Genomic DNA, 14325 nt, shown 5'->3' on the forward strand with positions numbered 1-14325 from the left:
TTTATGAATGGAAGCAATACTCCTAATTAACACCAAACTAACAGTCCAACACATTGAATGTTATTTAACAAAATTTCATTAAATATAAAAAGAAAAAAGAAGAGAAAAATTCCACTTCAGTGGCATAAGAGGGTAATTAGGAGTGACATGAAGGACATAATATTTGCCATGATCTTTCATTTTGAGAAAAAAGACAAAAAGGAGGTCAGCGGCAACATAAAGCTTTGGCCGTCCAACCCTGTCTTTGCAGCTTTAAATAGCAAATTTAATTAATTTCTCAATAAAAAAAGAAAAAGCCACAACTTTATTTCCTCTAAATTACATTGCTTTATAACAATTTTACTATATTAACCATGGATCTAAATATAGCTACAATTTTTTTTTTTTTTTAATTGTCCCTCACGGACGTCAAATTCTTCTTAACCATATTGTATTTATCGGGCTTAGGAATTTATTCAAATCAAATAAAATAAAGCCTTTAAATATTTATTACTATTTAATATAAATACACTTTATCACCCTTGTTTTATCTTTGGTTTTTTCTCCCTGATTTATTATTGTTTTTAATTGCTGTAACAGTAGTATTTATTTTCAGCTTTCCATTTTTCTCTCTTTTTCAACTTTCAATTCAAGCAGCTTTGGAAAAACCAACCAGCCAACGGGTTTTTTTTCACCTCTGATATTTGTAAGTTGCCTTGAATTTCCAGAACAAACACTGCTTTTGTTTTTGTTTTTGTTTTTATTTTTATTTTTTGTGTTTTTGAGTTTTTACTGTCTGCGGTGTGTCTAGCTGAGCTAATGAGTTTCTCTGGTGCAGCTGAAAAAGAAATCTGAATTCAAGTTTTCAGCTTTGGAAGAAGCTTGCTCAAGTGTGGAATCACAGTGACAGGTCATGATCTTTGCATTCTGAAGAATATCCACACCCTGATGTTGATGTGTTTTCCATAAGAGAATATATAAGGAGCTTTCTTTCAAAATTTTGTATTTTTTATTTTTGGTGTTTATTACTATTTCCCCCCCTTTGTTTCAGCTTTCTGGTTTTTGAAGTTTTGGAAAATGCTGGGTTTGAAGCAGATTTATTTTAAAGGGTGGTGTTTGTTTTTCTGTTTTTGAAAAGCCTTTGATGTTTTTGGATGGTTTCGGCTTTATTTTCAACTCTGGCCTCAGAAATATTTGAAGCAAATGAGTGATTTTTTATTTTACCAATTTTTTTTCGAAATTATTTTAGCCAAGTGGGGATTTATTTTTTAAAAAAAATTTAAAATCGTACTATTTTACTAATTTATGTTATTTTGCTTTTAGTGGCTAATATTTTTTTTCCCTTTTTCATCTCTTGTTAAGAGGTAAATTTCTGGTTCTTGTGTTTGAAACTAAGTACCCATTTTTCAGAGATGAGAACGAAGACCAAAGAACTTAACTTTGATAGAAAATAACTGCATTTCTTGTTATAATTCTACACTCTGAATCCGAATGGTTGAAATCTTTTTTTTAGCTTTTTTCCCCCGATTGCATGGCTAAAGCCCCTTAATGGATCTTTGCTAATATAGTGAAACAGCTTTTTTGTAGAACTAAAGTTTGCTTCTTTAGTTTACCTTCTTACTCTTCAGTGAGATCCTTAGATGGGTTTTCACTGTGCCTCTGTAACATGCTGGAGAAGGTTTGAAGGCATTGATGCTTTGGCTAAAAGCTATAATTTTTTTAATTAATTATGCTCTTGTAATCCATTTGCTTTCTAATTGTTGTTTATTCTATTCTATTATGGGGTTGTAGGTGTTGGTTTGGTAATATAGACTTGAGGGTGATAATTCAGCATTTGCATGGAAGCCAGAGAAGGCATTAGTTCTGGGGTTACAGTGATAGGGGCAGAAGCTCCATCAGCTTACCATGTGGCGCCGAGGAGTGAGGCTCCAAACCAGGTTCATGTCCCTGATGGTGGTGGCGGCGGCGGAGGTGGTGGTGGTGGTGCAGCTCTTGGTGTATCACCTGTGAATGTGGGGTTGGATGGAACATCAGTTAAGAAGAAACGGGGTAGACCAAGGAAATATGGGCCTGATGGGTCTGTTACTATGGCATTGTCACCAATGCCAATATCGTCGTCTGCTCCGTCCTCTAATGACTTCTCATCGGGGAAGCGGGGGAAAATGCGGGGGATGGACTATAAGGCTTCCAAGAAAGTTGGTTTGGATTATCTAGGTAGTTGATGGCTCTTTGTCTCTTTGATGAGTTTTATGTTGATTGCTCTTGATGGTAATTAATATGGTTTGTCAAGTTGTTCTCATTTTGCTGGTAATCTTTTCCTTTTGGTGAAAATTCAAGATTTTTTCTGTTTGCCATGATGAAATTACTTGTTTGTGTTGCTTCTTTGATTTTGCATCATGTCTAACTTGGGAACTGTTTTTCACAGATGCATGATAAAGTTATCATTTTTTTAATAGCTTATTAAGCCACCCTTGTGCACGAAAGTTTTTCACATAGCCAGGCACAATGAATTACTTTATAAATTTGTTATTTCCATGCATAGATGAGGAAATTTGTGTTAACGAGGGAGTCTTTCTCTTGTGACTTTCATATGTTACATCTTTATTCTTTTGTGGGGATGATGAGATCTGTATCATTGAGATTAAATGCATCTGTTGAATGGCAGGATATTTCTTGATAGGTAACCTCATTTTTTGCTTAACCATATTATCATTTAGGTTGGTCACCCCTAGTATACTCGAGCAGAGTGTTGTTTTGGATTTCAATTGACACTTCTAAATCTCTGAAGTTTGAATGGCATGGCCCTTCTACCAAATCCTAATTGGGTTGGAAAGTACTATGTTACCAATTTAATTGTTTTTTGCTTAAAATTAAAATTCCTACCATGATAAGATTATTCAACTAACATAAATATCCAGGGGAAAATATTTGAGCAGTTTTATTTATATTATTGCTTACTTGCTAAGCTTCAGCTCAGTTCAGTAATATTTATTATTGGTGATTCTGTAGGTGACTTTAATGCGTGCTCTGATGGTACAAATTTTATGCCACATATCATCACTGTCAATGCTGGCGAGGTATGCTTTACTGGGACTGGGCAAGGGAAAAGCTTCATTTAATTCACACGAGTTTGCTTTTGCTTTGAATTTGTCTCTCAACTGTTTCTTGTTATTCTTATCCTTGAGGTTCTATAATCATGGAGTTATAGATGCAGGAAGTGTTTAATTGAATATTTGTTTTTTAACTATTAAAATTATTTTATAATTTTATAAAACAGTTTTATAATCTAATTTTTTAGATGGTAGGAGTGGGGGAAGATAAGATAGTGCGAGGAAAATTTGATAATAGAAATTTGAAAATAGAAAACCAAAACAACTTAATGATTGTGGCATTTTCATCTATAGCAGTGTAAAAATTCAAATTATGGAAGAAACAAAACTGTAAAATGCAGCTAGTACTATCAAAAGTGTTCGTTTAGTGTCTGATGCATATCCTTTTCACATGGATACAGCATGAGTATGACTCTTTTCTGAAGAGTCCATGGTTCCTTCTGGTCTTGAGACAGTTTGCATTGAAAGATCAAGTATGCAGTTTTTGTTAACTACAGGGCTTGATTTACTTCTCTTCTTTTCCCATCGTTGACATATATCTCATGTATTTATTTGGATAGGCTTAAAAAAAATACAGATTTTTTTCTTCTTGCAAATATCCTTATTGACAGAAGACTAACATCGTTAACATATATCTCAGTGTTTTGTACATTTATTATCCATTTGAAGGAGAAAAGCCTTTATTCATACTTTCGTTTAGCAATGTTTATACTTGATGATGAAACTTTCTCCAAAAGATAGTTGAACAAGGTTAACCTGCTTTACTCTTTTGTTGTTGTAGGACATTACAATGAAGGTGATATCCTTTTCTCAACAAGGGCCACGAGCTATATGTATCTTATCTGCTAATGGTGTGATTTCAAATGTTACTCTTCGTCAGCCTGATTCTTCTGGGGGTACTTTAACTTATGAGGTGCGGCAGTATTTATGTCATTGATTGTTTTACTTTATTTCTTTTTTCAACCTTTCCTTTTTTACAATGGCATTTTAATGCAATTTTACACTATAATCGTCATTTGTTTAAAGACTAGATATTTATTTGAAACTTCCTTCTGAAAATAACATTTTTTTTTTGTTTTATTTTGCTTGCCTTAAACTTATGAACTTTGCCAAAGAAGCATATATAAATGAATCTTTCACTCTTACTTATGCCCATACCCTCAAGTGTTTCGTAATGGCCTTTATCTCTTGTTCAAGATGTGATGTATTATTTTCTTTCTGGCCAGTTTTTTTATTAGTTTACCCTTGTGGTCTAGGTTATGTTGCTTCTGTTTAATGTTGTATGTGTTTGTGTATGTGTGGTTAATGCTCGTGATGTTAAATTAAATTACTTGAACTAGAAATATGAATATAAATTTTGGGAATTGCAAAAGTTATCGGATTGTTAACATTTATAACCAGATACAATCGAAATACTAGTAACGATGTCCTGAGTTCTATAAACACTTTCTGGTTAGTAAATTAATTGTGGTTGTATGGAAGTTGAATTCAATGATATGGTAAAATTTTACTAATATCTTGTCAATTAGTTTTGTTAGTAATCACGTTATCTGTTATGAATAGCAGTTTTCAAGAGAAGATTAAATCTTATTATCAATAATACACGAGATATAATGATAATGCAAACATACAAGGAAGATTTAGAGTTCTAGTAATAAACAAAGGAAAAATATTTGCGTGTGCAATTGATGAATAGGTTGCACAATGCTCATGATGAGAAGTTCTAAATCTACATGCAGAGTTTATATAAATTGATTATTGATCTGATCGATAATTCGTTATATTCTTTTTATTATGTTGAAAACTTTTTTGGTCGTTACAATTTGTTGGAAATAATGACATTTAGTGTACTAAGGAAATAGACTGTTAAATTTTTAAATTAGAAAATAATTTGTATTAAAAAAATTAAAGGAGTAAAAAGTTTAATTTTTTGGGGTTAAATTTAATTTCTTTAATTAATGTAAAATAAAAGGCATTATTCATACAAATTATTTATTTATTTATGCTCTCTCTTCCACTTATCCAAATCAACTGAGAAATTTATTCAATTATTTCCTTTAGGCTATTCATCCAAACAATACATATTTTTCTACTCAATTTTTTTTAATTACTTCTATCCTTTCTATTTCGTTTCTTCTTATTTCGTGGTGTTCCATTTCACGCCTAGTCCAAATAGAGCATTAGTTTTCATGGGTACAAGTGTGTATGAAGTTTCATCACTTATCATAGTTCTACGGAATAGTTTCTTCCCAGTCTATCAATAGTTTACAGAGATGAGTGTAATGCAAAACCAACGTATATGTACCATGCATTCTAATGAATAAGTTGTTTCATCCTCTAAGTTCTCCCTTTCTCTAATTTTCCCTTTTCAATTCCCTGCTGCCAATGCCATGTTCTGAAAATAGGGAAATGTTTTGCTTTTTACGTGCCTTCTTCTCTAATTCTAAGTCGTCAAATGTCCTTCCTATTACCATTTTTCTTCCTTGTAAGTTGTAAGTTGTAGCCACTCATGCATGCTAGGCTTAAGAAATGAATAATGCACAAATTGCTTAGTTTGAAAAGATTGCATGATTTAAGTTTTACTTTTAGAGACTAGAAATAGTTAAGGTTGCCTTAAAATGACTGGCTTAAAAATTCTGGTTTTGATAGTCTTTGCTGGTACTTGATGTCATTTGTTTACATAAGTTCATCAATGAGTTGGGTTGGAAATGGTAGTTTTTTATTTGATTATGACTTGTTCATGATGGTGCTATAATTCTATTCCAAATATTTCTTTTGTAGGGCCGTTTTGAGATACTTTCCTTGTCTGGATCATTCATGCCTACTGACAACCAAGGAACAAGAAGCAGGTCTGGTGGAATGTCTGTCTCGTTGGCTAGCCCTGACGGCCGTGTTGTAGGTGGTGGTGTAGCTGGTCTTCTTGTAGCTGCCAGTCCTGTGCAGGTAAGCCACCTCCCTCTCTGCTCCCTTAGGATATGCTCAATTTTGCAAAGTTCATTTGTACTTGCATGCTTGAAAAATGAACCACATTGTATTCTCCTAGTATATTGCCGAACCAAACAGGATTCACAATTGCAGAGAGGCTAGCTTGCATGCCATGACAAGTGCTCCCTACCCTAGACTTACCTTATTGTAGACTGATATAAATTAGGCCAAGTTAGGAGGGTATAATTCTGTTTCAAATGAATGATCACTTATTGCATGTTCCCCAAACATGCATTTTTTTATATAATTTTTTATAATAAATGTGATTTTACAACAAATTTATTTTGTTAATGGCTTTTACAAATCAAATTTAAGTTTGCTTCTTGTAATTTTGAGATGAAAGTTCCTAAATCTAATTGTAATCGAAATCAATTTTATAAGATCAATATCCCAAATAAAGTTTGCAAATGTTCACTCAAATGCACTCTTTTATATGTAGGTGGTGGTTGGAAGCTTTCTACCAAGCAGCCAGCAAGAACAAAAACTAAAGAAGTCCAAGTCTACTGATTATGCAGCAGCCACTGTTACTCCAGCCATTGCAGTGTCTTCTGCACCACCACCTCCAACCAATGCTGAGAAAGAGGATGTGAATGTGATGGGTGGTGCACATGTACTGCAAAATTCTGGAACCCTTAACACAAACCTCACTGCCCCTAATGCCTTTAGAAGAGACAACTGGGTCAACATGCACACTATGCCTGACTCTAGAAAGTCAGCTACTGATATTAACATATCTTTGCCTGATTGTTAAGTTGATCATCAACCTCAACTACTCTTGCTGACAACATTATTCATGACTCAGCTCTTTTATTTCATGTTTACAGTGTTCTCTCTCTTATCTAGAGATTGTTTCAAACATGTCTCATGTCTATTACCGTAGGATGTAGTTTCAGTATTGTAAGTTGCAGCTAGGTAGAGTATCTCATATGTTTATCGGCTGATTAATTAGGTAGATGCTGCACTCTGCAGTATTATGAGTAGGCTAATTCGGATGTAATGCAAACTTGTTTGCCTATTTATTTATGACTGAATTTGTTCAAGAATTTTCCTTTTATTTTGTATTATTTTTTTTTTTTTCATTTGGTATGTTGAGATTTTAGCTGAATGTGCTTCAAAGGGACAAGAGAAAAAGGTATGAATGATGAATGCAAGGCCACACAAGAAAGGATATACAAAATAATTGTACACAAGTAGATATTAGTGTCATAGACCTATTAAGGAAAAGGTATAGTAAAATGGTTAAGTAGTTTGGATATGTATTGGAAACATCTGTAAGGAGAGTAAATTATACATTTTTATCACCAAGGACATTATTGGTAGGAAGTTGTTCAGATGAATATCATGATCAATATATGTGAGAATTATATATATATATATATACTCAATTGACATGAGATCGGTTTGCACCGGTCTCAAACTCTTGTGCCATGTTATCAGAAAATACTGAAAAATTTGAAACCATATATATTTTTTTCTTCAGGGTCAAACTTTGTGTTTGTCCAAAGAATTCCCTCTCAATATCATTGAAGCTTTAGGGGATCCTCAAACCTAGGAGTCTTTCAACACACACATTTCAACGTAACATCATATACAACTAGGAATAATACAAAAAATATTATCAAAACTTACGGTGTTATATAAAAGATTGAAATTATAAATAAAAAATTATAAAAGACCAAAAATATAAATAAAGTAAAATATAATTGAGTCTAAAATATTTTATAATTTTTAATTAGATATTATAAATTTATAATTAAAAATTAGTGAGCATAATTGCGCATCTTATACTTTGCTTGTCCAAAGATTTGGTACTATATATAGCATGACTGTTCGATGGAAACAATCAGTAGCACTAACAAACGGTCCAAGGTGAAAGAAACAGACACCACTGTACAGCTTATGTTTTGATAAACTTGTATAGAAGCATTTTTTTAGGAAAAATTATATATAAAAAATAAACATTAAAATTAATTCATGCATAAATTTATTTGTAATATATTTTCATGTTGTGTAGAGCTTATGGTATATGCATAGAATTGGACTGTGACAAGGGAAGGGATGTGAGATGGAGGATGGGGTATTAAGCAAAAGGAAGTCGATGTTAAAAGATATTACGAAAGTGTGAATTTCTGAAAAGAAGAAACTTATTTAAGAAAATAGTACTGTAACATAATTCTTGAAAAAAAAAAGAAAAAAAGAGGAGCCTGTGAATTCGTAATTAATGAGAGAGAGTCCAATTTCATATACGCATTATATTGTGGTTGTGAACAGCGCATGCCTACGGATGACAAACATACCAGTACCCGCAAATAATACCCGAACTCGTCCCGACTTTGACGGGAAATACCTGGTTTGACCGGGTACGGGTACGGGTACGGGTAAAACCCAATATATTAAATTGGGTACGGTACGGGTACGGGTATGTACTTACCCGCCCCGTACCCGTACCCGTACCCGTACCCGTACCCGTACCCGTCCCCGTTCTCATTTTTAATTTAATACTCACTTTCAATTTAATTATATTAAAAAAATTAATATTTTTTATGTGTAATTATTAATTATAATATAAGATAAAAAAATAACTTAATTATAATTATAATATAATAAAAAAAATAATTTAAAAATCTATTTTTTTTTACAAAAAATAAAAAATAAAAAAATTGACAGGTACGGGTACGGGTACGTGTATACCCGATACCCGACGGGGACGGGGATGTGGATGAAAATCCATACCCGACGAGTATGGGGACGGGGACGGGGATGAATTTAACTCGCGGGGATGGGGACGGGTATCATGAAACCCGTACCCGACCCGCCCCGTTGCCATCCCTAGTAGCGGCTGTTTAATCATACTAATATGGGATAACATCGGATTAATCTAATTTTGATACACTATATTAGTTTTAATACAATGGTTAAATTATAAATTAAAAGAAACGTAAAATTTAAATTAAGGTATATTCTTTATTATATATTTTTAAAATGAATAATTTTTGTATAAATATAATATTATGTTATAAAAATATAATTTATATATTTAAATATAATATTTATTTTTATACATAATTTATTTTAAAATTTTATTATATAATAAACATTTATCTTGTACATCATATAAACTAAAATATTAGTTGATACAAAATCATATTTATGTTTTAAACCAACCATTATCAACCTCCTATATATTAAATACAAACAACTTTCTTTTGTATGGGAGTTTTTTTAGGAGTTATTTATCAATTTAGAGATTACTTAATTTTTTTTTTCTAATTCAATTTTTTATTTGTCATATTTATTTATAAATTTAATTTTAATATTTTTTAAAATAAATGATCAATAATTAAAAATAATCTAATACAATGATATAAATTATTTATCATAAATATAAAATATAATTTATATGTTAAAAAATATCTATTCATACAAATTTTTAATATAATTTATATATTTAAATATAATATTTGAATTATTTTAAAATGTTAATTTATTCATGAAATTATTTTAAATTTAAATTTAAATTCAAATTATTATTTTATTAATTACAAGTTTTAAATTCTAATTAACAACAATTTTAATAAAATATAATAATTCGACTATTATAGTTTTAATTATCAAACATTTTAATGAAATATAATAATCTGACTATATACTTGATTTATTGATTATATATTTTATTTGCTTTTGATGTAATTTATATGACATTTCATGAGATAGATATTTTGAATATCTTAGTTAAAAGTTACCTAATCTACTTTATAAAATACATCGGTTTAATTTGAATTTTTCAACATTCATAACTCATGCATTCTTTACCTCATATTAACATCGACTCCTTATTAATGCTATCATAAATAAACTATTATTATTTTAAATTGGAATATTATTTTCAATCAACCAAAATAAATTGGCCTACTTCAATTACCAATCAAAGTAAAGGCAAACTTAAAAGTTCATGTTAAAAATTGGATGAAGATAAAACAAATACGGAAAATTATGAATATAAACCAGAAAACAACATGCATTTGTCTACTGTTTAATCAAGAAAACTTTCTTACTTATTCTAAAAAGGCAAAAAATATTACTTTCCTTAATTTTTGCCTTTTATATTTCTTTCTTGATACTTGCACGAAAGACTACATATTTCTTTGGTCATCATCTCATGGATTGAAATCTGATGGAAAGATAAAGGCAATGTCATTTTGAAATTAGAGAGCTCCCAACTCACATCTTGCATTGATGGCCTGAACTTTGGTTTGGAACACAAACATGCTAATGCTATAGTTACCACAAGCATTATATTTTGAGCGTCTTTTCGAAAGTTAGGAAGAGGAAGACGTGTATCTAAGAGGTCCTTCAACAACATGTTTTGAGTAGTTGAATTGGATAAAGATGAGATTAGCTCTTTAGGATGTCTTCCCATTAATGTTTCAAGAGCCACAACTCCAAAACTATAAACATCCCATTTTTCTGTGACATTCAATGTATAAGCAAGCTCTGTAATGCACCAAGAAAGTTAAATTCTTAAACAATACCATTATATATATATTCCAGGAATTCATAAAGATTTTATTTTTATAGAAAATAGCACTTCACCTGGGGCAATGTAGCCATATGTGCCAGCTACCAAGGTTTGATTTGAGGAATCAGGATCAAGGAGCCTGGCTGTGCCAAAGTCTGAAACAGTAGCCTCTAATTGTGAGTTTAATAGAACATTGCTACTTGTTACATCTCGATGAACAATGGGTGGGGTACAATCATGATGCATGTAGGACAAAGCACATGCCATTTCTTTGATGACATTCACCCTCTTGCTCCAATTTAACTCCTCAGCTTCCACATCATTATTCAAGATTGAAAATAAGCTACCTCTTTCCATATATTGATAGACAAGAAACATGCAACGATTGTGGAGGCAAAAGCCATGAAGCTTTACGATGTTTCTGTGACGAATTTTTGTTAACATCTTGACCTCATTGCAAAAGCTTTTGACAAAAGATGTATTATGAGATTCCATTTGGTGAAGTTTCTTCAATGCAACAATTTTGCCACTCGGCAATTGGGCTCTATAAACACTGCCATATGCACCGGTCCCAATGCAATACTTGATGTCAAAGTCTTCAGTTGCTTCAATGATGTCATCAAATGCAATTTTACCATCATAGTTCCATACAGAAAACAAGTCTCCATTTTTTGTTGATATTCCTTCAAGTTTGGTCTTAAATTTGCTTCTTGTGAAATATAATGCTGTAAGAATTACCAAAAGAATGAAGCAAACGATAGGAATAACAATTAACAAGGAAGTCTTGCCTTTTCTAGTTCCAGGATTGGTTTGGTGGGTAACATTGTGACTATTAATGTGGCAAGATGTGAAGTTTGGCATGTGGTAACCAATTAACGAGTCTACCTTAAAATAACAATAGTCTGGTAACTCTAAGTTTGACTCAAGGTCTTGTGAGAAGTCAAAGGAATTATATGAAAGATTTACGTATGATAAATTAGCAAGTTCCTTGTGTAATTTACCTGTGAAATTGTTATAGCTAATATCCAAACTATCTAACATGGAATATGTTTCCCAGAGATATGGAACTTCACCATTCAAAAAATTATGGCTAAGGTTGAGGTTATGAACATGATTTATTTGGGAAGTGATGGTGCCATTTAATAAGTTGTGGCTTAAATCCACTTTTTTGATATGTGGGCATTGGAGGATTGGAGGTGGGATGGATCCTGTAAGATTGTTGTGGGAAAGGTCTATGTCTAAGAGTCTGGTGGCTTTTCCAATCTCTGAAGGTATTGAACCAAAAAGAGAGTTACGTGATAGATTTAATAATTTTAACAGTGTCAAGTTTCCTAACTCTCTAGGTATGGAATGGGTAAGTTGGTTAGAGTCAAGGAAGAGATGTGTCAAATTCCTGGATTGACCCAATGTAGATGGGATTGAACCCGTTAGTGAATTATTATAGAGAAATAATCCTTTCAATTGGGTCAAATTAGCAAGCTGTAGTGGTATTGAACCTGTAATTGGGTGAAAAAGCAAGAAAGAGATGTGTGAGATTATGATTTTGAAGGGATAGTGTAATAAAGAGTTTTGCAAGTGGTTGAAGCAATAACTTACCGTGAAGACAATTGCTGGACAGGTCAAGATAATTAAGGTTTGTAAGTGTGCTTATTTCTTCAGGGATCCTTCCCCTAAGACCCATTCCATCTAAATATAGAATCTGTAAATTGGGGAAGGCAGAGAGGTTCAAGTTCTGAATCCGCAGCAATTCTTGTGATTGAATGACCAAAGGTGTGTAAATCTCAGTCACACTTCCAGCTTCATTACAAAGGATTCCCTCCCAATTGGCACAATGATTTGAGATATTTCGGTAATGATTCCACCACCCGCTCTTGAGCAAAGCCTGTCTTTCCTCATTGATGGTAGCAATAATAAGAGATGGTAGCATCACAATTAGGAAACACCAAACACACTTTTCCATACTTTATATTCCCTCACTTTGTTATTCGCCCCTATTGGAACTAATTTGTATATATAATAATAATAATCAATGGACAATCACGCGGAAACTTTCTTTCAACCATTTTCCAGTGGTTTGAATTGGCCAAAGGAGTATATAATTCTGAAATGATGGGTTGTGGAAAGATACAATGAAGGTGTGTGGTATGTATTCTTAATCAGAAAGTGAGACTTCACTCTCATGACTAGTATATACATACAATAGGAGACTCCAAAGTTTCAACGTCACCCTTTCTACACGGGCATCCATGTATGTGGAATTATTCTACATATCAATTTCAGCATATTAATTTTCCCACTTATCACAGACATCCAAGATACAAAAATTTCCACAAAGGAATTTAATTATCAAGTCATTCATAGGTTGAATTAAGGGGTTAAGTGTGTGGAAAGTAGAATGAATATTGTTCAATGCTAGCTATAGACTCTGACTGGCATAAATACTCTCATGCGTTTCCTACAAGTTGTTCTTCCTTCTATATATCATTCATTCCATGTCTTATTATTCCAATCATTCTTCTGTTCACACATTGTAGACTTTTAGCCTTGACTTGAGCACTTTGAAGGTCATTTGTGATGATAAGTGTGCATACTGCCAAACTCTGCAACCCTTAACGTAACGCTCACTCCTACCTATTTTCTCAACTTAGAAGACACAACTCACCATGACCTACTCTATGCATGTGCAAGACTCAAGAAAATTCAGCAACTGGTGCATCATCCAAGTTGCTACATATATCTCTTTTGTCCCTCTTTCTCTCTCACACACTCTCTCAAGTTCCCTTTGCCACTCTCCTTGAACATTTGGGTGCTAATTTGCAATATCTCAACCTCAGTTCCACCAACATTGTTGGTGATGAATATTCCACCTAGTATTGGAATGTTAAACTAACCGAGACAGCTTCAACTTTATTATTTCTTAATGAATAGCAGTGTTGTTGTTGAGATTGATAACTTGTCCAACATTTAGTACTCAGACTTGTCCTCTAACTTCTTGTTTCCTAAATGGAAGTTGCCTTTGGAACTTGACCAACTTGGGCAAATTCAAGGTATAGCACCAACTTGGATGGGGGAACTTGACCAATTTCACCACAGTTGGAGATATGGCGGCTTTTAGAAAAGCTGTTGATAGGCTCTTTTCTGCCCATGCTTGTAAATATGGTTCAATAAGAAGGAAAGAAGAAGAATGAGATATAGTTGCTTGAGAGTGACTCTGTTTATGCAGCAGCCACTGTTACTCCAGCCATTGCAGTGTCTTCTGCACCACCACCACCACCAACCAATGCTGAGAAAGAGGATGTGAATGTGATGGGTGGTGCACATGAACTGCAAAATTCTGGAACCCTTAACACAAACCTCACTGCCCCTAATGCCTTTAGAAGAGACAACTGGGTCAACATGCAAACTATGCCAGACTCTAGAAAGTCGGCTACTGATATTAACATATCTTTGCCTGATAGTTAAGTTGATCATCAACCTCAACTACTCTTGCTGACAACATTATTCATGACTCAGCTCTTCCATTTCATGCTTACAGTGTTCTCTCTCTTATCTAGAGATTGTTTCAAACATGTCTCATGTCTATTACCATAGGATGTAGTTTCAGGGTTGTAAGTTGCAGCTAGGTAGAGTATCTCATATGTTAATCGGCTGATTAATTAGGTAGATGCTGCACTCTGCAGTATTATGAGTAGGTTAATTCGGATGTGATGCAAACTTGTTTGCCTATTTATT

The 14325-nt window shown here is 33.0% G+C and overlaps 2 protein-coding genes across 3 annotated transcripts; one reads left to right on the forward strand and one right to left on the reverse strand.

Moving 5' to 3' along the window:
- The first annotated feature begins 527 nt into the window (after positions 1 to 527).
- LOC109801852 (AT-hook motif nuclear-localized protein 7) lies at positions 528 to 7117 on the forward strand. 2 transcript variants are annotated; one of them, XM_020362987.3, is made up of 7 exons: positions 528 to 685; positions 818 to 889; positions 1771 to 2193; positions 2989 to 3056; positions 3871 to 4002; positions 5871 to 6032; positions 6514 to 7117. In XM_020362987.3, exons 3-7 carry the CDS (start codon positions 1818 to 1820, stop codon positions 6823 to 6825), a joined length of 1050 nt encoding a protein of 349 aa, XP_020218576.1. In that variant the 5' UTR covers positions 528 to 685; positions 818 to 889; positions 1771 to 1817; the 3' UTR covers positions 6826 to 7117. The 2 variants fall into 2 exon arrangements, with proteins under 2 accessions (XP_020218576.1, XP_020218577.1); XM_020362988.3 differs by lacking the exons at positions 528 to 685; positions 818 to 889 and adding an exon at positions 1351 to 1657.
- Positions 7118 to 10005: 2888 nt separating this feature from the next.
- Positions 10006 to 12742, reverse strand: LOC109801851 (LRR receptor-like serine/threonine-protein kinase FEI 1). The gene is made up of 3 exons (XM_020362986.3): positions 12190 to 12742; positions 10668 to 12089; positions 10006 to 10568 (listed from the first exon to the last, which is right to left on the reverse strand). The coding sequence occupies exons 1-3, from the start codon at positions 12551 to 12553 to the stop codon at positions 10162 to 10164; spliced, it is 2193 nt and encodes a 730-aa protein (XP_020218575.1). The 5' UTR covers positions 12554 to 12742; the 3' UTR covers positions 10006 to 10161.
- Between the last annotated feature and the right edge of the window lie 1583 nt (positions 12743 to 14325).

This window comes from Cajanus cajan, chromosome 3 (assembly GCF_000230855.2).
Source record: "Cajanus cajan strain Asha chromosome 3, NIPB_CcT2T_4, whole genome shotgun sequence".
In the NCBI taxonomy this organism is placed as follows: domain Eukaryota; kingdom Viridiplantae; phylum Streptophyta; class Magnoliopsida; order Fabales; family Fabaceae; genus Cajanus; species Cajanus cajan.